Source organism: Callorhinchus milii, unplaced genomic scaffold (genome assembly GCF_018977255.1).
Source record: "Callorhinchus milii isolate IMCB2004 unplaced genomic scaffold, IMCB_Cmil_1.0 Scaffold1, whole genome shotgun sequence".
Taxonomy (NCBI): Eukaryota; Metazoa; Chordata; class Chondrichthyes; order Chimaeriformes; family Callorhinchidae; genus Callorhinchus; species Callorhinchus milii.
Window position 1 is genome coordinate 139027333 of NW_024704742.1, and position 25191 is coordinate 139052523.

Below are 25191 nucleotides of genomic sequence, written 5' to 3' on the forward strand. Positions count from 1 at the left end.
GGGGGGAGGGGGGGAGAGAGAACAGTATGGGGGGGAGAGAGAACAGTATGGGGGGGAGAGAGAACAGTATGGGGGGGGGAGAGAGAACAGTATGGGGGGGGAGAGAGAACAGTATGGGGGGGGGGGAGAGAACAGTATGGGGGGGAGGGGGGGAGAGAGAACAGTATGGGGGGGAGAGAGAACAGTATGGGGGGAGAGAGAACAGTATGGGGGGGGAGAGAGAACAGTATGGGGGGGAGAGAGAACAGTATGGGGGGGGGGGAGAGAGAACAGTATGGGGGGGAGAGAACAGTATGGGGGGGAGAGAGAACAGTATGGGGGGGGGAGAGAACAGTATGGGGGGAGAGAGAACAGTATGGGGGGGAGAGAGAACAGTATGGGGGGGAGAGAGAACAGTATGGGGGGGGAGAGAGAACAGTATGGGGGGGAGAGAGAACAGTATGGGGGGAGGGGGGAGAGAGAACAGTATGGGGGGAGGGGGAGAGAGAACAGTATGGGGGGGGAGAGAGAACAGTAGGGGGGGGAGAGAGAACAGTATGGGGGGGAGAGAGAACAGTATGGGGGGAGGGGGGAGAGAGAACAGTATGGGGGGGAGAGAGAACAGTATGGGGGGGAGAGAGAACAGTATGGGGGGGGAGAGAACAGTATGGGGGGGGAGAGAGAACAGTATGGGGGGGAGAGGAACAGTATGGGGGGAGAGAGAACAGTATGGGGGGGAGAGAGAACAGTATGGGGGGGAGAGAGAACAGTATGGGGGGGGGAGAACAGTATGGGGGGGAGAGAGAACAGTATGGGGGGGGGAGAGAGAACAGTATGGGGGGGAGAGAGAACAGTATGGGGGGAGAGAGAACAGTATGGGGGGGGAGGGGGGGAGAGAGAACAGTATGGGGGGGGAGAGAGAACAGTATGGGGGGGAGGGGGGGAGAGAGAACAGTATGGGGGGGGAGAGAGAACAGTATGGGGGGGGGGGGAAGAGAACGGTATGGGGGGTTTGTGTGTCACAATGAAGTGTGTGTGTCACAGTGAGTGTCACAGTGAGTGTGTGTGTTTGTGTCACAGTGAAGGGTGTGGGGTGGTGGGAATGTGGGGTGGGTGGGGGCTGTGGGTGGGGTGGGGGGCTCTGGGGTGGGTGGGGGCTGTGGGTGGTGTGGGTGGGTGGGGGCTGTGGGGTGAGTGGGGGCTGTGGGGGGTGTGGGGTGGGTGGGGGCTGTGGGTGGTGTGGGGTGGGTGGGGGCTGTGGGGGGGGTGTGGGGTGGGTGGGAATGTGGGGGGGTGGGGTGGGTGGGGGCTGTGGGTGGTGGGTGGGGGCTGTGGGGGTGTGGGGTGGGTGGGGGCTGTGGGGGGGGTGCGGGCTGTGGGTGTGTGCGGGGGCAGAGTGGGGGAACCGCTGACGTCATAGTTTAGTTTCAGGAGTGTGAGCGCACGCAAAAACCCTCTGTGCCCCCCCCCGGGGCTCGCATCAGGGCCCACTATGGTCCTGTTGGGTTGGCTGCCCCAACACCTGACCGCTCACTCCCGGTCCCCGTGTGCGCACTATAGCTGCCTCTCTGATCTGAGCCTCCTCACCCCCTCCCTCCTCCTCTCTCCCCCAAACCTTCCCCCCTCTGCATCTCTCCCGCTCTCTCTCCGTCCCTCTCGCCTTCTTTCCCCACTTGACCCCCCACCCCCTCCCTCTGCTCCAGTCTGGGAATCCTCCCCCGGGTTCACCGCGGCACTCGGCGTTGGCTGTCCAGCAGCAGCCACTCCGACTGCCCCATTCCCCACCACTCTCGCCACCCACCCCGGACACAGACCCGGGGAGTCAACCTCTCCTCCCTTACCCCCATTCCCCCCACCCCTACCCCACAACCTGGACCCCCCTCCCCTCCCACACACCCTTCTGTCAACCGCTCCCTCCACATCGGACTACAAAACGTCCGCTCCCTCAGTAACAAGGCCCTGGTCATCACCGACCTCATCCTTGATGGGAGCGTTGACATTATGGCCTTAACGGAAACCGGGCTCACCCCAGGGACCCCTTCCCCCTCACGGAGGCCACACCACCCGCTACACCTCCCACCACATCCCCCGCCCCAACCACCGTGGCCTCCGGTCTCCTCCACATCCCCCGCCCCAACCGCCCTACCATCAGTGGCCGAGCCTTCAGCCTCTCAGCCCCGAGGCTCTGGGACTCCATCCCCAGTGCCTTCGTCGCTTCCTCCCTTTCCTCCTTCAGGGCCGATCTCAAGACCTTTCTCTCTGACCTTCAGCCTTCAGCTCCGCTCTCAACTCTCTACCCCCTCCTCAACCCTCCCTTCCCTCCCCTCACCCTGACCATTTCCCCCCTCCTCGCTCCCTCCCTTCCCTCCCCTCACCATTTTCCCCCAATGCTCAGGTCCTGACCCAACTGTACAGCGCTTTGGGACGTCCTCCCGACGTGAAAGGCGCTCAATAAATGGAATCTTGTTGTTATTGTTGTATGTGTCACAGTGCGTATGTGTGTGTCACAGTGAGTGTGTGTGTGTCACAGTGAGTGTGTGTGTGTGTCACAGTGTGTGTGTGTGTGTGTGTCACAGTGTGTGTGTGTCACAGTGAGTGTATGTGTGTGTCACAGTGCGTATGTGTGTGTGTCAGTGAGTGTGTGTGTGTCACAGTGAGTGTGTGTGTGTCACAGTGAGTGTGTGTGTGTCACAGTGAGTGTGTGTGTGTCACAGTGTGTGTGTCACAGTGAGTGTGTGTGTGTCACAGTGTGTGTGTCACAGTGTGTGTGTGTGTGTCACAGTGTGTGTGTCACAGTGAGTGTGTGTGTGTCACAGTGTGTGTGTGTGTGTGTCACAGTGAGTGTGTGTGTGTCACAGTGATTACTGTCATCTCCATTCTGATATTTTTCAGTAGTTTGAATGGTGTCCAGATTATACGTTTGAGACGGTTTAAATGTAACAGAAACTATTCCGGTGACAAACCATTCAATCAACCCTCTTGAACTTTTGTACATGTTTTCTCATGGTATTTGTGAATTAATCTGCATTTTTTTCTACATTTCTGGGAGTGAGTTTCATGTGAGAAAAGTGAGTTAGTGGCAGCAGCAGCACTCTTCCCCAGATAGTGAGATGGATCACTAGGCAAGTGAAACTGCGGCAATGATTCAGGCTTAGGTTTGGAGATATTCTGGTGGAATTCAAACTTTAATTCCCTCACACTCGAGCCTCTCCCCCTCCGACCACAGCGGCTCATCTTAGGACTTCAATTAAAGAGGTGTTAAATCCAAGGCAAAACTAGCCAAGGGCCATCTCACAATCACCCTAACAAGCCTACAGCCAGCGTAGGGTGACTAAGCCGACGCCACCACAGGGGAACATTGTTAATCAATTGTTTGGAAATATTGGCTCAAAATAAATAAGAAAATCTGCTCTCCCACTAAAAGGAGCGAGCACAGCCAAGCCAATCTGATTAGCCCAACAGGACAACAGGCTGACCTGTGGGGGGAATGGACACCATTTCTCTTTACATCTTGGTCTCACTGTCTAAGGGCTTTTCATTCTCATTACTCTGGCAAGAAATGAGCTGATACGATTTCTTCATCTCATTCTCTTCAATGACAGAGTTTCCCATTTCTGCATCCTGTTTCTGCAGCTCGTGGCAGGAGAGATGCTGAACGATGCCAGCTCCTATCGAATCTCCCAGGACATTAGTTGTGGTGCGCAGACGATCCCTACAAATTGTAAAAGTCATTGTCATTTCATATCATTCATACATCAGGAGCAAGGAGTCACAGCAGAGTGTAAATGTAATAATAATAATCCTTGCGTTTGATAAAATGCTTTATCACGTCTTTGAGATCACTCTAAGTGCAGTTGTTAGGCAAAACGCAGCAGCCAATTGTGCCACAAACAGTCGTGGATTGAGTGACCCAATTTTTAATTTCTTTAAAATTTATTTTGAAGGGATTATTACCCCCGGAAAAGCAGTCCGCCAATCAACTAACAGCAGGGTTCCTACTTACTGCTGGTAAACAGAGATGTGTGGAGTAAGCAAACTTGCCCAACGCTTCGCCCTGCCCAAGAATCGAACCTTGCTTGTGAGGGAGTGCTCTAACCACTGAGATACAGGACTCAACAACTTTAAATCATTGAACCACAGAAATCTATAACACAGAAATTCTTCTTAACCATCTCTATCCTTAGATTTATCCTCTTCACCGAAATGCTCCTTTAGTGACATCATCAGTAGGCATGGGGTCTACTTCCACATGTACTCCAATCTATCTCTCTTTCTCTACCCTCAATTGCAGAACCATTAGACTCTGACTGATTGCCTGTCAGACATCAATTCCTGGCTGAGTGCTAACTTTCTCCAGCTGAATGTCAACAAGGCCAAGGCTCTCCTGCTTGTCTCCCAGCAGCATCTTCTTACCTCAGGTGCTGAGAGCATCAATCTACACAGATGCTCAGTCCACGTCATTGAGCTGGTGAGAAACATCACTGTCTGGTTTGAGCCCTATTGACATTCCCCTGCTTCTTTCTCTGAGCTCCAGAATCCTGTCTGCTACCACCACTACCTCCCCTAGGCTGCCAACACACTACATGCTTACAAGCATGTGTATGATGGAGTCCTGTAGCTCAGTGGTTAGAGCATTCGCCTTGAAGCGAGAGATCAGGGTTTGATTCCCGGCCGGGTGAAACCTTGGGCAAGGTTCCTTACTCCAAACGCTTCTGGTTACCCAGCAGGAAGTTGTTGTCAATCAACTTTGCGCACACATCTCCTCCCATTCCCTCTTCAAACCCCTCCAATCCGGTTTCCGCCCACAGTACAGAGACTGCGCTTGTGAAAGTCACAAACTCCATCCTCTCTATCTGTGACCAGGGCTCCCTCTGCCTCCTTGTCCTCCTGGACCTCTCCGCCGCGTTCGACAGTCGATCACGCCATCCTCCTCCCCCGCCTTTCCTCCGTCATCCACCTCAGTGGGACCGCACTCGCCCGGTTCGAGTCCTACCTCACAAACCACCAGCAGTACATCTGCACCAACGGCTTCTCCTCCCGCTCTCACCCGGTCACCTGCGGGTACCCCAAGGATCCACCCTTGGCCCCCTCCTCTTTCTGATCTGATGCTCCCTCTTGGGGATGTCATCCGCAGACATGGGATACATTTCCACATGTACGCGGACGACACCCAACTCTATTTTTCCACCTCTCTTTGCGCCCCCCCAGTCCCCTGATGTTCTGCCTGTCAGATCTCAGGGGTTGGATGAGCGCAAACTTCCTTCAGCTGAACGTTGACACGACGGAAGCCATACTCTTTGGCTCTCGTCAACGTCTAAAATCTCACGGTTCTCACCTCCTCCACCTTCCCGACCTCCCCCTAAAACTCTCCGAACCCTACACAACCCAGGCGTCAGGTTCGACCCCCAATTATCCTTCCTCCCCCACATCCGGTCCCTCACCAGCACCGCTTTCTTCCACCTCCGACGCATCGCCCGTCTCCGCCAATACCTCTCCCCAAAAGCCGCTGAATCCCTGGTCCAGGCCTTTGTCACCTCTCGGCTGAACTACTCTAACGCCCTCCTCACCGGTCTCCCGTCCACTGCCATCCATACAGCCCACATCACCCAGAACTCTGCCGCCCGCATTCTCACCCGCCCCAAACCCCACTCCCCCCAGTCCTGGCCCTCCCCCCCACTCCCCAATTCCCCCAGTCCTGGCCCTCCCCCCACTCCCCGATCCCCCCATTCGTGGCCCCACCCGTCCTCCCCCATCCCCAAACCCCACTCCCCGATCCCCCCAGTCCTGGCCCTCCCCCCCACCCCCAAACCCCACTCCCCGATCCCCCCAGTCCTGGCCCTCCCCCCCACCCCCAAACCCCGCTCCCCGATCCCCCCAGTCCTGGCCCTCCCCCCCACCCCCAAACCCCGCTCCCCGATCCCCCCAGTCCTGGCCCTCCCCCCCACCCCCAAACCCCGCTCCCCGATCCCCCCAGTCCTGGCCAGACTGCACTCGCTGCCTATCCCAGAGAGGATCCACTTCAAGATCCTCACCCTCACTGTCCAGTAAATCACAATCGCTGTCCAGTAAATCACAATCACTGTCCAGTAAATCACAATCCCCCCACAATAAATCCTATGAAGCAGTTTGAGACATCCTCCTGACACAAAAGGCACTATGTCACATGGAAGGATATTACCAACTCCAGGCTCACTTGCTCAAACATCCCCAGCACTTCCCTACACAAGCTTCAGATCGTATGGAGGACCCGGGATCAATTCTCGGTCAGTGTGCAACCTTAGGCACGTTTCATTACTCCACACGTCTCTGTAAGTAGGAACCCGCTTGTTAGTCGATTGGCAGATCACTTTTCCAAGCGCAATAATCCCTTCAAATAAATTCACTTTACAGTATTTTCTTTGAAGCACTTTGAGACGTCTCAAAGTTGTGATAAAGTGCAATAACAAATGCAAAAGTGATTATTATCTCTGTAGAAGTTTGTGATTTGGGAACTTCTGCGATCATAGTGGCAGTGATGTGAGATTTTTTGATATTCTTAATGCATTGGGAAATCTGTCAAATTTAATAACTACTGTATCAAACAGCTTCTCCACTAGTGGGCGATAAAGTATCATAATCAGAGAATATTCCCTGATCCAGAACTCACCATAATAATAAAATAATTATAATAATAATCCTTGCACAGAATATATTGTAAAATGAATTGACTCGATATTTTGGGGGTGAAGCTCGGTAGCCAATTACGTACATAGGCGTCCCCACAAACAGTCGTGGATTGAAGTGACCAAATTATTATTATTTTTTAAAAATTTGAACGTATTATTACTCCCGGTAAAGCATTCCACTAATCGACCAACAACCAGGTTCCTACTTACTGCTGGTAAACAGGCATGTGGAATAAGGAAACTTGCCCAACGTTTCACTCTGCCCAGGAATCAAACCTAGGTCTCTATTTGCGAGGCGAGTGCTCTAACCACTGAGCTACAGGACTCCACCATAAAAGCATAAAGCCAATCTCAGGAATCTGAGAAAAGTTTATTGCCATTACCTACCCTACAAGATGAGTCAGATTGCCAATATTGGTGATTTGAGAAGGAAGTTTCTCTTGTGTCCTGGCCACAAATTTGTACAAAACCTTGGTTAGACCACATCTGGATAATGTGTTCAATTCTGGTCTCCACACTAAAAGGTGCAGCAATAATGGGAAGACTACAGTGTAGGTTTACAGGATTATGTTTATATTATTAAATTCAATAAGGTTAACATAAATAGGCTGTTTCCACTGGTTGGGGAGTCTGTAACCAGGGGACATAAATATAAGATAGCGACGAGGCGATCTGAACGAGAATTTGGGAGGAAGTATTTCACACAGAGGGTCGTGAGATTGTGGAACTCGCTGCCTGAACCCTTGAATCAGATAGAATAGCCCACACAATATGCCAGGAGAAGAACGAGCTGAGCTGGGAAGCAATGACTGGTACCAGGACTTTGGCGAGAAGGGATGGTGCAAACATGGAGTCAAACCCTGAGAGTTAATATAGTGTAGGATTATTCCTTTAGTTTACTTTGGGACCATTCAAAGAGATTGCAGTGTGTTTTTCAAACTCTATACTCCCCTGTTCCTCTATTATTAAACAATATACACAAGAGCAGAAAAGATTAAAGATTGGATTTAACAGAAGTTTCAATGCTGTATTGTAAAATGATTTTCAGGCTAAACGGTAAAAGATTTTTCCACAGATTGAAGTATCAGCAATAAGGGCATCAAATTAAACTCAAGATTACAACTAAAAGGATAAGAGCCGAGATTAGAAGACATTGTTTTATACAAGGGATTTATGCTTCTGTGATAAGGCGGTATATCAAATGCAACAATTATTATTAGAATTATTATGGAATGTGTTACCACCGGTGACTTATAAAATTGAGTCATTTATATCATTCAAAATGGAATTAGATAAACACGTGAAGAACAAAGTGATAGAAGAATCTGCAGACAGACAGAGCAGAGAATTGGATTCAATAGAAAGTACTATTGGTGACCTGACATGGCCCAGACATGAGAGGGAGAATGGCTTCCATACCGCGATCTGTCTGTACAACAAGATGTTGAACCATGAGGATAATCCCGGGAGGAAGCCCAGAGTTTGTGTGAGATACGTACAGGAACCAATCCACCGCAATGATCAAAGTGATGTCATCCGAGGGCAGTCCCACTGAGGTCAGGACGATGACCATAGTGACCAGCCCGGCCTGAGGGATCCCAGCGGCTCCAACACTGGCAGCTGTAGCAGTGATGCTGTGAAGACAACAAGCTTCAATAGTAACACCGACACTGTCACAGTAATAGTAACACTGATACTGCCGCAGTAATAATAACACTGACACAGTAATAATAGCACTGATACTGTCATAGTAATAGTAACACTGATACTGTCACAGTAATAATAACACTGATACTGTCATAGTAATAATAAAACTGACAGTGTCATAGTAATAATAACACTGACACTGTCATAGTAATAAAAACACTCACAGTAATAACACTGACACTGTCATAGTAATAGTAACACTGACACTCACAGTAATAATAACACTGTCATAGTAATAGTAACACTGACACTGTCACAGTAATGGTAACACTGTCACTGTCACAGCAATAGTAATACTGTCAGTAATAAAAACACTGACACTGTCACAGTAATAATAACACTGTCACAGTAATAGTAACACTGACACTGTCATAGTAATAGTAACACTGACACTGTCACAGTAATAGTAACACTGACACTCACAGTAATAGTAACACTGTCACGGTAATAGTAACACTGTCACAGTAATAATAACACTGACACTGTCACAGTAATAGTAACACTGACACTGTCACAGTAATAATAACACTGACATTGCCACAGTAATAATAACACTGTCATAGTAATAGTAACACTGACACTGTTACAGTAATAGTAACACTGACACAGTAATAATAACACTGACACTGTCATAGTAATAGTAACACTGTCATAGTAATAGTAACACTGTCACAGTAATAGTAACACTGGCACTCTCATAGTAATAGTAACACTGTGACTGTAATAGTAACAGTAACACTGTGGCTGTAATAGTTATAGTGACACTGTGACTGTAATAGTAATAGTGACACTGTGACTGTAATAGTAATAGTAACACTGTGACTGTAATAGTCATAGTAACACTGACTGTAATAGTAATAATAACACTGACACTGTAATAGTAACAGTAACACTAAGACTGTAATAGTAATAGTAACACTGTGACTAATAGTAATAAATAACACTGACACTGTAATAGTAATAGTAACACTAACACTGTAATAGTAATAGTGACACTGTGACTGTAATAGTAATAGTGACACTGTGACTGTAATAGTAATAGTAACACTGTGACTGTAATAGTCATAGTAACACTGTGACTGTAATAGTAATAAATAACACTGACACTGTAATAGTAATAGTAACACTAACACTGTAATAGTAATAGTGACACTGTGACTGTAATAGTAATAGTAACACTCTGACAGTAATAGTCATAGTAACACTGTGACTGTAATAGTAATAGTAACACTGACACTGTAATAGTAACACTAACACTGTAATAGTAATAGTAACACTGTGACTGTAATAGTAATAGTGACACTGTGATTGTAATAGTAATAATAACACTGACACTGTAATAGTAATAGTAACACTGTGACTGTAATAGTAATAGTAATACTATTACTGTAATGAGAACATAAGAACATAAGCATTAGGAGCAGGAGTCGGCCATTCAGCCCCTCGAGCCTGTGCCCCGCCATTCGCTAAGATCACGGCTGATCTTCAGACCTGACTCTAATTACCCGCCCTCTCCCCATAGCCCCTAATGCCTCTGTTGTTTAAACGTCTGTCAGTCTCAGCCTTGAAGCTGTTCGAGGACTGACATCTACAGCCTTCGGGGGAGTGGATTCCATAAAGTCACTGCTCTCTGAGTGAAGAAAAGTTTCCTCAACTCTGTTCTAAAAGGCTGACCTTTAATTTTCAGACTGTGACCCGGTTATAGATTCTCCTCCCGGGGAAACAGTCCCTCAGTGACTACTTTATCAGCTCTTTAAGAATCTTATATGTTTCAATAAGATTCCCCCTAATTCTTCTGTACTCCAGAGAATACAGCCCTATCCTCATAGGTCAGTCCCCTCATCCCAGGCACTAACCGAGTGAATCTACGCTGCACCCCCTCGAGGGCAAGTGTGTCCTTTTATAAATAAGGAGATCAAAACTGCACACAATACTCTCGGTGCGGTCTCACCAAAGCCCTATACAGTTGCAGTCAGACTTCCCTACTCTGTACTCTAAACCTTTGGCAATGAACGCTAACTGCCGTTCGCCTTCTTAGTTGCACTGATCCTTGTGGCACTCCTCTAGTCACCTCCTGCCAATTTGAGAATGACCCGTTTATCCCTACTCACTGTTTTCTACCCGTTGGCCACTCTTCAATCCATGGTAATATGTTCCCATTAATCCCGTGGGCCTTAACCTTGTGCAATAGCCTTCTGTGTGGCACTTTGTCAAATGCCTTTTTAAAATCTAAATATACTACACCAACTGGTTCCCCCCTCTCTAACCTGCAGATACATCTTCAAACACTCTAAAAGATTAGTGAAGCGTGACTTCCCTTTGTAAAGCCATGTTGACTCTGCCTCATCTTGTTATGGTCTTCCAGGAATCCCATAACGACATCTTTAATTAAGGACTCAAGAATTTTCCCTCCCACTGAAGTCAGACTAACTGGTCTATAGTTCCCCATCTTTTCTCTCCCACCCTTCTTAAATAGTGGTGTCACGTTTGCAATCTTCCAATCAATGGGAACCATTCCAGAATCCAGAGAATTTCGGAAGATCAAAGACAAACCATCCACTACCTCAGTAGCCACCTCTTTATAAACCCGAGGATGTAGGCCATCAGGTCCAGGGGATTTATCAGTTTTAAGACCTGACAATTTACCTAAAACCATTTCTTTACTAATATTAATTCCCAAGTTGCTCGCTAACATTGTCTTCTTGGTTCCCCTCTATTCTTGGTAGGTTTTCAGTGTCTTCTAAGGTGAAGACAGTAGCAAAGTACTTGTTTAATGACTCTGCCATGTCTTTGTCCCCTACTATTATTCCCCCCGTCTCTGCTGTAGCCGACCCACATTTACCTTTGACAGCCTCTTCCTCTTTATATATTTATAAAAACTCTTGCAGTCTGTCTTTATGTTCTTCGTTAGTTTGCCCTCATATTCCATTTTCTCCCTCTTAATCACTTTTTTGGTTCTCCTTTGTTGATCCCTAAAGTTCTCCCAATCCTCGGGTTTACTACTCATCTGAGCTGTTTTATAGGCTTCTTCCTTTAACTTTATACTGTCCCAAACTGCTCCAGTGAGCCACGGTTGGGCCATCTTTCCTGTGGCATTCTTATTCCTCAAAGGAATATGTGTTCGCTGGGAATTTTGCACTATCTCCTTAAACATCTGCCATTGCTGGTCTACTGTCAAATCCTTAAGTCTAATTTCCCAGTTTATTTTGGCCAAATCCTCTCTCATACCAGCAATGTTGGCTCTACTTAAATTTAAAACCTTTGCTTCAGACTTAACCACTTCTGTCTCTCACTTAATGCTAAATTCCATTACTATTATGGTGTCAGTGTTACTGTGACTGTAATAGTCACAGTAACACTGACACCATAATAGTAATAGTAATACTGTGACTGTAATAGTATTTCACTTGTACGCTTGTCTTTTAGAAGGAAATAGTTTGTAAACCATAAATACTATCCAAACTGCATTCTGGTTAGTATTTATGGTTTACATGGTATTTACTCCCAGCCCGTCCTGGAGGTCAAACATAATCCCAAACTCCTGTTCTCCACCACATATCATCTCCACCTCATCCCCTCCATCCTCACCTCAAATGCCAATCTGTCCTCTCCCTCCACTCAGTAGGCTCCAGCCTGCGCCACCACTCTGCCCAGCATCATCCCCCTCCCCACCCTCATCGATGGTCGGGCCTTCAGCCTCTCTGCCCTCACCCTTCGCTTTACTCCCTCCCTTGCCCTCTTCAAGGCATGTTTCCGGCCATCCACCTATCCCTACCCTTCCTGCTCTCCACCCCTCCTGATCCCATCCCCAGCTCAGGTTAAAATCCCTGACTGTCCAGCATCTTGGACGTCCTCTGGACGTGAGAGGTGCTGTGTAAATATCTTTTGTTGCTGTTGCTCTTGACAGTCGATCAGGTCATCTTCCTCGACCACCTCTCCTCCCCAACCACCTCAGGCTGCACTCACCTGTGGGATACCCCAAGGCTCTATTCTTGGCCCCCTCTTTTCCTCATTTACATGCTCCCAGTCGATGATGTCATCCATAGACATAGAGTCAACTTCCACTTGTATGTGGATGACACCCAAATCACTTCTCCTCCAGCTGTACTCCAGGTCCATCGATATTCAGTTCTCTTATTTGTCAGACATCAAGGCCTGAATGAGCACAACGTTCTGCAGCTGAACGTTGACAAGACAGAAGCCTTGGGTTCTCATCAACATCTTCTCCCCTGTGGCTCCAATTTCCTGAACCTCAGGAAGTTGGAGCCACAGGAGATGAGGAAGGAGAGGGATAAAGACGAAACACAGTTGAAGGTGTAGAAAGAGGGTTGAATAGAGCTGCGGGAGAGGGGAGGGTTTGTGGTGGTTGCAGATTCAGCTGAGCAGATCCCCTCGACTTTGGACATGAGGAAGTTCATCACATTTGGAATTAGAGATGAGGTTGAAGCATAAATGGAGCTGTGGAGGCGGTGGTTATTTGGGGATGAGTGAGAGCGGGGAGGAAAGAGGAAAGGAGGAGAGGGGAGGAGAGGAGAGGGGAGGCCATGCAGTGAGATGGGGTAATCAAGGTCTCTACTCTGGGACAGTCATGGGCAGGTGCTGCAGTGAGCATGGTGAAGCACATAGGCTGAAGCAATGGGAGGCCGTGTGACAGTAGACTGGAGGGAGGAGAGAGAGGTTGGGGGTAGGGACATGGATCTTGGGTCAGGAATGATGGCCAAACACGCATGCAGAGATTGAGCATTGTCAGGCCTGGGGGAGTGGGAGGGGAATTTAATATGGAGCAGCGAAAGGAAATCAGAGTAAAATGGTAACATTCCTTGTTGTTTACTGCTCCTCTTAAATAATAAATCTTGGATTTGATATAGCACCTTATCACGTATTCAAGACGTCACAAAGCGCTTCACAGAATATACTGTAAAGTGAATCGACTGTAGATTTTGTGGGCAAAACACAGCAGCCAATTGCGCACGGCAGTAACTACCTCTCTGCCCACTTCCCACTCTTTGTGTTTTAACCCAGTTACTTTGTTCCCTCATCAAGTCTTTGAATGTGTGTTTTGTTGTGTCACCAAATCTCCACAGCCCAAATCTCACCACTCAGCACAGTCCTTCTCCACTAAGCAGTTATAGGAAGTGTCAATTCCAAAATCAAATTCAAACCTGGAGCCAAGACATAAGTGAACCCTGAACTCTCAGTCTTTGTCCCTCATCTAGAGCATAAGCCAATACCAGCTCCATCCTAAACTCCAACTGAAAGCCAAACCATAGACTGTAACAAATCCCAGGTTCAAATCCAGGCCCCAAACTCAAACACCAACCAAGTGAAGCGATTGAAGTCCATCAGTGCATCTTACCTGATTGTAATGATTTGTCCAAAGTTGAGGTCGTAGTTGTTGACCTGTGCAATGAAGATGGCAGCGAGTGCCTCATACAGTGCTGTCCCATCCATGTTAATAGTGGCTCCGAGCGGTAGCATGAACCTGGTAATGCGCTTGTCCAAGCCAATGTTATCTTCCAGGCAGCGGAATGTGATAGGCAGTGTGGCTGAGCTGAAACAGAGACAAGTCAGTCTCCTCAGGTATGTAATAATAATAATAATAATCCTTGCATTTGATATAGGACCTTATCAAGTCTTCAAGATGTCTCAAAGTGCTTCACAGGATGCACTTTAAAGTGAAGTGACTTTGTGTGGGTTAAAATGCGGCAGCCAATTGCGCACAGCGTCTCACAAACAGTCGTGGATTGAGTGGCCACATTATTATTTATTTTTTCTTTTGAAGGTATTATTACCCCCTGAAAAGCGATCCATCAATTGACTAACAACTGGGTTCCAATTTACTACTAGGTAAACAGGCGTGTGGGTGAGGAAACTTGCCCAACGTTTTGCTCTGCCCAGAAATTGAACTTGGGTCTTCTCGCTTGCGAGGCGTGTACTTTGACCACTGAGTTACAAGACTTTACATATTGTAAATTTCTATCATCCTAGGCATGATTGGTCCACTACAGAATATTGAGACTAATTACAGGAGAGCTTCTGACCCGAATATTCCTAAATTCTTTGGAAATAGAAATTGTATCAATTGTCTGAAGAGTGTTAAGGCTGACAGAGTAGTTAGTCTCACATGGCAAGACTGTCCTGATGGGAGCTATCAGCGTAGCTACATAAAACCCATGTCATGTCTCTGGTGGGGAGCTGGTGTTTGGGAAAAAACATTAAATGGTACAATTAGAAGGATCTGGGATGCAATCAGACATTTGCAAGTGGGAAAAGCTCAACAACAACTTGCATCTATATAGAGCCCTTCACACAGGTAGCAGTTTCAAGAGTTTAACATCCATGTCAGGGAGAGATGGGAGGTGACCAAAAGCACGGTCGAAGATGGATAGGCAAGGGGCAAGGAAGGATTGAAGCAAGGTGTTCCAGAGCCTCGCGCACAGTGCCACAGGCGATATGGTTATGGTCTTTAAGATTCTGAAGGGACTGGGATAATGTAGACCTTGATAAGCTGTTTTACCTGGTACTGTATTGTTTAGTTGTAGAACCAGAGGACATCAACAACAACAACAACAAGATTCCATTTATAGAGCGCCTTTCACGTCGGGAGGACGTCCCAAGGCGCTGTACAGTTGGGTCAGGACCCGAGCAGGGGGGAAATGGTCAGGGTGAGGGGATGGAAGGGAGGGAGCGAGGAGGGGGGAAATGGTGAGGGAAGGGAGGGAGCGAGGAGGGGGTAGAGAGTCGAGAGCGGAGCTGAAGGTACGGTCAAAGAGAAAGGTCTTGAAGGAGGAAAGGGAGGAGGCAGCGAAGGCACTGGGGATAGAGTTCCAGACATGGCCTGCGATTGAATGGGGTAAATTCAGAACATATCTGCGGAAACACTACTTCAGTAAGCGAGTAGTAAACTTATGGAACAGGCTCCCTAGGGAGATCCTGGAAGAAGTGTTGTTGTTTCAAGAACAAATTAGATAGATCTCTCCTAGAAAATAATATCTGGGAATACAATATATAGTTGGGACACGACATGTCAAGCGACTGCCAGGCTGGTGGAAAGCGAACTAGATGGATCTTGGTTTTCTTTCGCCAGCAAATTCTTATGTTCTTTTGCTCTTATGCCTGAAAGTACGGTTGACAGTTGTGGAGCGGCAGGGATGAGGGACGTGCAGCAGAGCTGTGTCAGCTGAGCAAAGGCGGCAAGTAGTGGAGTGGTTTGTGAGCGGAGCGGAGAGGAGAGGTAGGAAGATGGCAGGAGCTGATCAGATTTGAAAGTGAGAATGAAGATCTGCAACAGGGAGCCAGTGGAGCCTGGCAAGGACTGTGGTGATAGAGGCTGTGGAGCTTGTTATGGGTGAGGACATGAGTGGCAGAGTTTTGAATAATTTAGACCTTGTTAATAGAGGAGCTGGGGAGATTGGTGAAGAGTGTATGAGAAAAATTGAGGCAGGAGGTGAATGAAGGTTTCAGCAGCATTTAAAGTAAGATAGGGGTGAAGGCAGGTGATGTGGCGAAGGTTGCGGAAAGCTGTGTTGGTCAGGAGAAAGATGTGGGGTAAGCGGGGATCCAATCTGACTACAAGGTTGCACACAATTTGGGTGAGTCCAAGGAATGGGCAGGGAAGGTTAAGTGGTCCAAAACCGCAGGTGAGAAGGTGTTGAGCCAAGTAGGATGGCTTCCATCTTGTTCATGTTCAGCTGCAGAAAGTTGACATTCATCCATGCCTTGATGTCAGACAAGCAGATAGAACATCAGTAGGACTGAGGTTGTGTCTAGAGGAAGACAAAATAGATTTGTCTTCCTCCCGATGTCCTCCCAATGTGAAAGGCGCTATACAAATGTAATTTTGTTGTTGTTGTGTAGATTTGGGTGTCATTCGCATACGTGTGGAAATTGGCCCCATGTCTGCAGATGACATCACCAACAGGGAGCATGTCAATGAGAATTTTGTTTTGGTTGCCGGGTGTCTGACACGTGGAAACCCATCACCGTGCTTAAGAACATCGAAACCAAACAGAGTTCCATGCTTTCCATTCATATATTGATATTCCAGAGATGTCTATTGGAGTAAATAAGGAAATTAAATAAAATATTTTCAGAATAAAGATCTAAAAGGATTTGAGGAAAGACCAGGTGAATGGGCTTATAGTAGAGTGAGGACCAGCATGAACACATTGGGGAAAGTATATTTTGTGCTTTTAGAGTAGCATTAAATATGCCCATGTATGTGTGCGTGTGTGTGCGTGTGTGTGCATGTATACACGTGTATCTGTACAATCATTCAGCTTTTGAATATCTGAATTGTGAATCACAATCTGTGATGTGTGCATGTATCTGTGCGTGTGGTACTGTGTGTGAATGTTTTGTGGATGTCTACCTCTGTATGTGTTTCGGTTACCTCTCCGCCCTGCTCACCCTCCACTCCACCACCCGCTGGCTCCAGCCTCCTGTTCATCCCTCGTCCCGTTCCTAATCATTGGTGGCCGTGCCTTCAGCCACTACTCCCCGAATCTCTGGAACCCTCTCCTTCAATCCCTCCGCCTTCCCCCCTCCCTCCCCACCTTCAAATCCTGCCTAAAGACCTTCCTTTTTGATGGTGCTGATGGTCACCTCCCCACTCCTGCTCCCTCTGTCTCCTTGTCGGACTCCCCCAGCATGAAGCGCTTCAGGACGCTCCCCCGTGTAAAGGGCACTGTGTAAATGTAAGTTGTTGTTGTAGGTGAACGTGTAACCTTGCAGCAATTTGCTTAATTCTAGTGTTTTTCATCATTCAATATGATGTTTGCAGAACATAATAACCTGATCAATATGCGTCACATTGTAATCTTAAAAGTGGATTTATTGCAACAATGAAGTATCAGGTACGTAGGAGGAGGAAACTGTGTTTGACTGCACTGTGCTATCGTGTCAGCCCTTGCTGGAATCCCACTCTTTACCACTCCTTACCTTGAAGATGTGCCTAATGCAGTGACAAGTGCTTGCACCATCCCACCAATAAAAACAAATGGATTCTTCCGTGTGACCAGGTAGTAGAGGAGGGGCAGCATAATAACAGCGTGAACAAGGAGGCCAATGATAACGGTGATTGTGTACATCCCCAGCTGTCCTCCCACAATCGACATGTCTTTCATCTCAAGAATCTTACCAGCAATCAGGAACATGATACCCACCGGAGCATACCTACAGCATAGGGAGCACAGAATTAATGACACCACAAAGAGTTACTGAAGAGACAGAGAGAGACCCATCTTAGTCTCATCTTAATGAATAAGTGACCTATTCTGCTGTAATTTCCTCTAATTGTAGGACGACAACCAAAGAAAACGTGCATTTACACACATTCAGGTACCTTTACTCAATAACAGAACTGCATATGTACACAAATCTATGCGCAAAAATATATATATATTTACCAGAATGACACCAGAGATGAAAAACTACAATTATGTGGAGAGATTAGAGAGGCTGGGATTATTCTCCTTAGAGTGGAGAAGGTTGAGGGGAGCTTTAATAGAAGTTTTCAAAATGATGAGGGGATTCGATAGGGTGAACAGGAGAGACTATTTCCACTGGTGGGTGGGTTGGTAACATATGTACATGTCTAGAAGAAATGATACTTGTATAAATCATTAATGTTAGAGAGTTAGAGTGTTGGGTCCAGTTTTAATCAATTCGCTTTAGGAAGGATGTCAGGACCAAAGAGAGGGTGCAGAGGAGATTTAGTAGGAAAATACAAGGATTAGTAGTTTGACCCCGTGAACAAGTAGTAGTGGAACAAGGCTTAGATGCATTGGAACAGAGAAGGTTGAGGGAAGACCCGATAGAGGTTTTGACAAGAGTCGAAAGGAAGAAATTATTTCTACTGATCAGCGAGTCAGTGACTAGAGGGCATTGATTTAAATGAATGAACAATGGAGGGATTAGGAGGAATCCATTCACACAGAGAGTTGTTAGGATGTGGTTCAGGCAATCCATATAAACGGATTATTCCCACTTGGCTCCTGTTAACTCTGCAAGCGAAAGTCCTAACGGATAGGGTTGTCTTCGCAGGAAGCTTACCAGACAGTGCTTTCAAAGGCAGCCAGTTTGGTTTTAGCTCGTTGAACTCCAGTTCTACCCAGATGCACTTGCCCAAAGCTTGGCTCTCACCCATCTCCAGATGTCACTTAATAGGGTGCGCATTTCATTCCAGACACAATGAAATATCCGTGTGTAGGTGGCGCACATATGTGGAACTTTTTGGTTGCATTCAATACTCTGAAGTACAGTGTTCTGCAGGTAGTCAGACTGATGGCTGACCAAACAACAACAAAATTACATTTGTAAAGCGCCTTTCACATCGGGAGGACGTCCCCAAGGTGCTGAACAATCGGGGACCAGGACCTGAGTGTGGGGGTGCGGGGGGCAGAGTTACATATAAACAGGTACACATCAGCAATATTGAACTGGACTGTACCTACCACATGATTATTGTTACCAGTTGCATGATTGCTTCATTCAGAGAATCAAAGAATTCCCGAAGTGCCTTTCCTTGCTCCTTCATGTTCCCAATCACAAGCCCCAGGCACATGGAAAACACCACCAGCCCCAAGGCATTGACCCCATTGGCAGCACCTGGTAATGGGATAATCTCTTCGGTTACCTCCCGAAGAAGCCTCATGGCCTGTGTAACATTGTTGATCACTGAGTCTTGAGTGGCTGTCTCATTCTCTGGGGTGATCACTACAACGGTTCTCGTGGTGTAGCTGGTTTTAAACTAAAGTGAATAGAGTATGACATTGAGTTGAGAGTCGAGAAGAGTTGGGTTCAGGGACTAAAATATAGCAACAGAATTGATCCAGTGGAGTCTGTTTAGAAAATGTACTAGATCATAATAATAATAATAATCCTTGCATTTGATATAGTGCTTTTCATGTCTTCTCGCCGTCCCAAAGCGCTTCACAGAATATACTGTAAAGTGAATTGACTGTATATTTGTGGGCGAACGCGGCAGCGTTGCGCACAGCAATGTCCCACAAACAGTCGTGGATTGAAAATGACCAATTTATTATTTTGTTTTTTTGGAGGGATTATTATTAGGCTCTGTGTGGAGTAAGGAAACTTGCCCGAGGTTTCGCCCTCTGCCTGGAATTGAACTCAGGTCTCTCACTTGCAAAGCGAGTGCTCAACCACTGAGCTACTTGAAGATCATAGTCGATCTTTTTGCCCCATTTCCCCACTTTTATTCCAAGGAATTTTAAACACCAGCATTTCAAGTCATCCTCAACTCTCTTTGTTCTCACAGAAACAGTCCCAGTTCCTCCTGTCTCCACTCACAGGCCAAGCACTCCTCCCTGGTGTCACCCTGATAACACTGCTCTTCACCCCCTATACCCCCCTCTACCCTCCCTCTATCCCCTCTACACTGCCTCTACCCCACTTAACAACCCCTCTACCCCCCTAACTCCCCTCTACCCCCCTACCTCCCCTCTACACCCCACTACACTCTCTACCCCTCTACACTCCCTCTAACACCCCCTCTAACCCCCTCGTCACCCCCTCTGATGTTTTCCTAAAGTGGGGTGACAAGTACTGGATGCAATATTCTAACTGCAGTCAACAATTTGTATAAGTTTAGCATCACTTATTTGTTGTATATTCTATTCTCCTATTTCTAAAATCTAGGATTCCATTTGCTTTCCTGACAGCTTTGCCCACCTGGTTTCCCACTTTAAGGATGTGTGAACATTAACCCTAAGTCCCTCTGCTCTTCCATTCCTTTTAATATGTTATCACCTAATATATATGTAGAACCTCACATTTATCTGCATTAAATTCCATTTGCCATCTCTCTGCCCAATGCACTGATCTGTTGTCTGTGTCCCTTGAAGCTGCTCACAATCTTCCTCACTGTTCTCTATGTTCCTTATTTCAGTCACATAAAGAAAATCTTAACTTCCAAACCAATCTTGTGATCTATACAATACTAAACAATTCACATTTATACAGCACCATTCCTGCCAATGGAACAGGTCAAAGTGCTTAATAGTGCTGGATGGACACATGAACTGGGGCAGGGAGCAATGGGCAGCGGGACGTGGAGAGAGCAAAGACAACTGAAAAGGTGGTCAAAGAGAAACGTTTTAGGATGTGCCTGGAATGAGAGTGCTCTGAGCTCTGATTTGTGCAGTAAGTTTTTTGCGAGTGATTGTGTTTGTGCTTCATTCAAAGCAAATTGACATTTACCTGTTTAAAGCAGGCCTCCACCAGGTTAGGGGGAAACATGTTCCTGTGGGTAAGAGAGAGAAACAGTCACTTCCACATACAGATTTCATCCCCAAGTCCTGCAACAAAGCGTCCTAAACTACTAGATTTCTCCATTTCTATAGTTGTTGTCTAAGATTCTCAGTGAAGATTGTAGAGGAAAAAGGGTTCTAAGTGGAGTGGTATCAGCCCTTACACAGTGTGCAGTGACCTGACCTTACTCAAAGAATCATAGAATCATATAGTACAGAAGGAGGCCATTCGGCCCATCGTGTTTGTGCTGCTCTTTGAAAAGAGCTTTTCCAAATCAACCCCACTCTCCCCATAGCCCCGATCAACCCCACTCCCGCGCTCTCTCCCCATAGCCCCGATCAACCCCACTCCCGCGCTCTCTCCCCATAGCCCCGATCAACCTCACTCCCCCACTCTCTCCCCATAGCCCTGATCAACCCCACTCCCGCGCTCTCCCCATAGCCCTGATCAACCCCACTCCCGCGCTCTCTCCCCATAACCCTGATCAACCCCACTCCCCCGCTCTCTCCCCATAGCCCTGATCAACCCCACTCCCGCGCTCTCTCCCCATAGCCCTGATCAACCCCACTCGCCCGCTCTCTCCCCATAGCCCTGATCAACCCCACTCCCGCGCTCTCTCCCCATAGCCCTGATCAACCCCACTCCCCCCCTCTCTCCCCATAGCCCCGATCAACCCCACTCCCCCGCACTCTCCCCATAGCCCTGATCAACCCCACTCCCCCGCTCTCTCCCCATAGCCCCGATCAACCCCACTCCCCCGCTCTCTCCCCATAGCCCTGATCAACCCCACTCTCCTGCTCTCTCCCCATAGACCTGTAAACTTTTCCTCCCCAAATAATTATCTACTTCTCTCTTAAAAGTTGTTGATCAGGGTTATGGGGAGATGAGAAAGAGGATGGTCCAAGGATGGAGCTTTGGGGCAACCTGCAGGTACCAGGAGGGGAAGAGATAAAGTGAAGGTTTTGAGTGTGGTCCCACTAAGATGGATGAGGGAGAAGAGGCGGTGGAGGACAATGGCATGGTCGACTGTGTCGAATGCAGCGGAGAGGTCCAGTAGGATGAGGAGGCAGAGGGAGCCCTAGAGAGTTGTTTGTGACCTTGACAAGCACCATCTCTGTGCTGTCTGCCGGGGGGAATCCAAACTGTAAGGGCTCGAGAAGGGAGAGGTAAGAGCAAGGCTGGTTAGCGACATAGCATTCCAGAGATGTGGCAATGCAGGTCAGGTTGGAAATGGGTTGGTGATTTGTGAGGTTGGAGGGGTCAAGGGTGGATTGTTGAGGGGGAGAGGAACAGAACCGGAGGAGAGCAACTGTTGACTGTGTCAGACAGCAGTGGGGAGAGGAAGGGGAGTTGGGTGCCAGCAGCTGGGTGAGGAGGGGGTCGAGGCAACAGGTGATAAACTTCATCTGGGAGCTGGTGCTTGAGAGGGAGGTGGGAGTAATCGGGGAAAAGGAGTGTAGGGATTGGGGATTGATAGGGGCCATGGAAGGAGGGGATTGTGTAGACGGTCTGGCGGTTGTGGAAGGGGATGTAGGGGAGGAGAATGCAGCAAGCGGATGTTTTCAATCTTTGACATGAAGAAGTCTAGGATCTCTTCGCACTTGGGGTTTGACGTGAGGATGCAGAAAACTTGAGGGGGTGGAGGGGGTGCTGTGCGGAGCAGTATCTAGAAACCAGATTGTTAGTCGATTGGTGGATCGCTTTTCCAGGGGTAATAATCCCTTCAAAATAATTTTTAAAAATTGGTGATTCAATCCATGACTGTTTGTGGGACACTGCTGTGTAAGGTCAGGCTCAGTGGCCAAATTATTATTATTTTTTTGTTCATTATCTCAGGAAAAGAGATCCAACAATTGACTAAAAACCAGGCTCCTACTTACTGCTGGTAAACAGAGGCGTGTGTAGTAAAGAAACTTACGCAACGTTTTGCCCTGTCTGGGAATCAAACGCAGGTCCTCTCGCTTGCGAGGCGAATGCTCTGACTACTGAGCTACAGGACCTCACCCTACACAGCATGCTGTGGAACTTAACCTTTCACCAATCTGAAGTGGATCCACACTTTAAACAGCTCACACTGGAACCAGATCAAGCAGAACCTGCACTGGATCCACATCTTACACAACATCAGCGGGACCAGACTTGATAAACCAGACCTTATTAAATCCATGAAGGCGTCTGCTGAATGCACTGGTTCAATCTTCCCCTCTCGATGCATATTCTCCTTGCCTCCTTTCCCAGGATGAATGATCAACACCATGATAATGCCTATGATCACAGCGATGACAGTGGTTGTTGTGTAGTATATCACTGCACGGAACCCCATCTTCCCTGAGGTCTTGCTGTCCAAGGCAGCCATTCCTGTCCAATTCAAACATACTGTTTATTATCTGGACAAACCCTGGCAAGACACGATTGAACATAAGTGGCCCACCTCAAAGTAAAACAATAATCCTACATTCCCCACCTCTCACAAACCTCATGCAGTTATTTTTCCCAAATAGCTATTAGTCCCAAACACAAACCTTTGTCTCTAAGTTGGATGTCAAGCACCGTGGCTTTTTTTTAACGGGTCAGCTAGGTGGCTGACACATTAAAAAACCCATGCTAAACTAATAATAATAATAATAATAATAATCCTTGCATTTGATATAGCGCTTTTCACATCAGGAGGACGTCCCAAAGCGCTTCACAGAACACACTGTAAAGTGAATTGACTGTATATTTGTGGGCGAACGCGGCAGCCAATTGCGCACAGCAATGTCCCACAAACAGTCATAGATTGAAAATGACCAATTTAATTATTGTTTTTAGTTTTGGAGGGATTATTATTAGGCGTGTGGAGTAAGGAAACTTGCCCAAGGTTTCGCCTCTGCCTGGAATTGAACTCAGGACTCTCACTTGCAAAGCGAGTGCTCTAACCACTGAGCTACAGGACTCCACGAGACAGTAAACTAGACAGTATTCCACAGATGTATGCCATCTACACTTAGAAATTTCCCCACAATTTCCCCAAATGTTTCTATTGGTCCTAGCTATGAGCAATGATTAGATAAGATAGAGCTCCAGTCTTGAGAGAAGATGATTCAGAGGGGACCTCATAGATGTGCATAACATGTTAAAGAACATTTAAATAGTAACCCCAGAATAATACTTTAGGATGCACCAAGGCAGCAGAACAAGAGGACATAGGTTTAGAGTTGTAAAGTGTAAGTTCAGGATAGATGCCAGGAAGTTTTTCTTTACTCAGATGGTAATTATTAATAATGATAATAATCTTTACATTTGGTAAGACAGATTTCACATAGGAGGATGTGTCAAAGCATTTCACAAGAGCAAGTGGAGTAACCAATTTTATTTGGGGGACAATTGGCCAGGACACCGGGAGAAACTCCTTTCTCTTTTCAAATAGTGCCATGGGATCACCCTGAGCAGAGCAGAGAGCCAGCAGTGTGAGGCAGAAACTGAGTGACGTGGAACAGAGTGGGAATTCTGTTAAGGAATTTGGTGAGAGTGGGAATTCGGTGCAGAGGGGAAAGAGGTGCATAATTATAAAATATATAATAGTTATTTGATCGATATAAATGACCTGGGCTGGGGTATAGGGAGTAAAATTTCAAAGTTTGCAGATGATACTAAAATAGGAAAAATAGTAAACAGTGAGGAGGATAGTAACAGACTATAAATGGGGATAAACAGACTGGTAACATGGGCTGACACAGGGCAGATGAGGTTTAATGTGGAGAAATGCAAAGTGATGGAGTTTTTGAGGAAGAATGAGGAGAGGCCATATAAGCTGATGGTACAATCTTAAAGGGGGTGAAGGGACAGAGAGACCTGGGGGTCATATAGTAAATCTCTGAAGGTGACCGGACAGGGAGATACAGCTGTTAATAAAGCATCCGGACAAGAGGCTTTATAAATAGGGCATAGAATACACAAGTCAGGAAGTCACGATGAACCTTTATATAAATCACTGGTGGGGCCTCAGCGAGAGACTGGGCTCAGTTCTGGGCCCCACACTTTAGGAAGGATGTCAAGGCATTGGAGAGGGAGCGAAGGAGATTGACCAGAATGGTACCAGGAATGAGGGACTTCAGTGATCAGGAGAGGTAGAGAAGTGAGGATTATTCTCCGGGGAACAGAGAAGGTTAAGAGGAAAATTAATAGAAGTTTTCAAAATGATGAGGGGATTCGATAGGGTGAACAGGAGAGACTATTCCCACTGGCGGTGGGTCGGGAACCCGAGGGCACCGGTTTAAAATGGTTATTAAAAGAAACAGAGGGGAGGGGAGGAGAAATGTTTTCACACAGTGATTTGTTGGGATCTGCAATGCATTGCCTGAAAGGCTGAGGGAAGACAATTCCATAACAACTTTTAACAAAGAAATAGATAATTATTTGTGGAGGACAAGTTTGCAGGTCTATGGCGAGAGAGCGGGGGAGTGGGGTTGATCGGGGCTATGGGGAGAGCGCGGGGGAGTGGGGTTGATCGGGGCTATGGGGAGAGAGCGAGGAGTGGGTTGATCGGGGCTATGGGAGAGAGGGAGTGGGGTTGATCAGGGGCTGTGGG

At 47.2% G+C, this 25191-nt stretch overlaps 1 protein-coding gene across 1 annotated transcript; it reads right to left on the reverse strand.

Moving 5' to 3' along the window:
* Nucleotides 1-3145: 3145 nt before the first annotated feature.
* Nucleotides 3146-22977, reverse strand: LOC103191539 (excitatory amino acid transporter 1). Its single transcript, XM_042336350.1, has 8 exons — nt 22775-22977; nt 20567-20613; nt 20388-20432; nt 18806-19067; nt 17292-17525; nt 13708-13902; nt 8144-8278; nt 3146-3691 (listed from the first exon to the last, which is right to left on the reverse strand). The coding sequence occupies exons 1-8, from the start codon at nt 22975-22977 to the stop codon at nt 3484-3486; spliced, it is 1329 nt and encodes a 442-aa protein (XP_042192284.1). The 3' UTR covers nt 3146-3483.
* Nucleotides 22978-25191: the final 2214 nt, after the last annotated feature.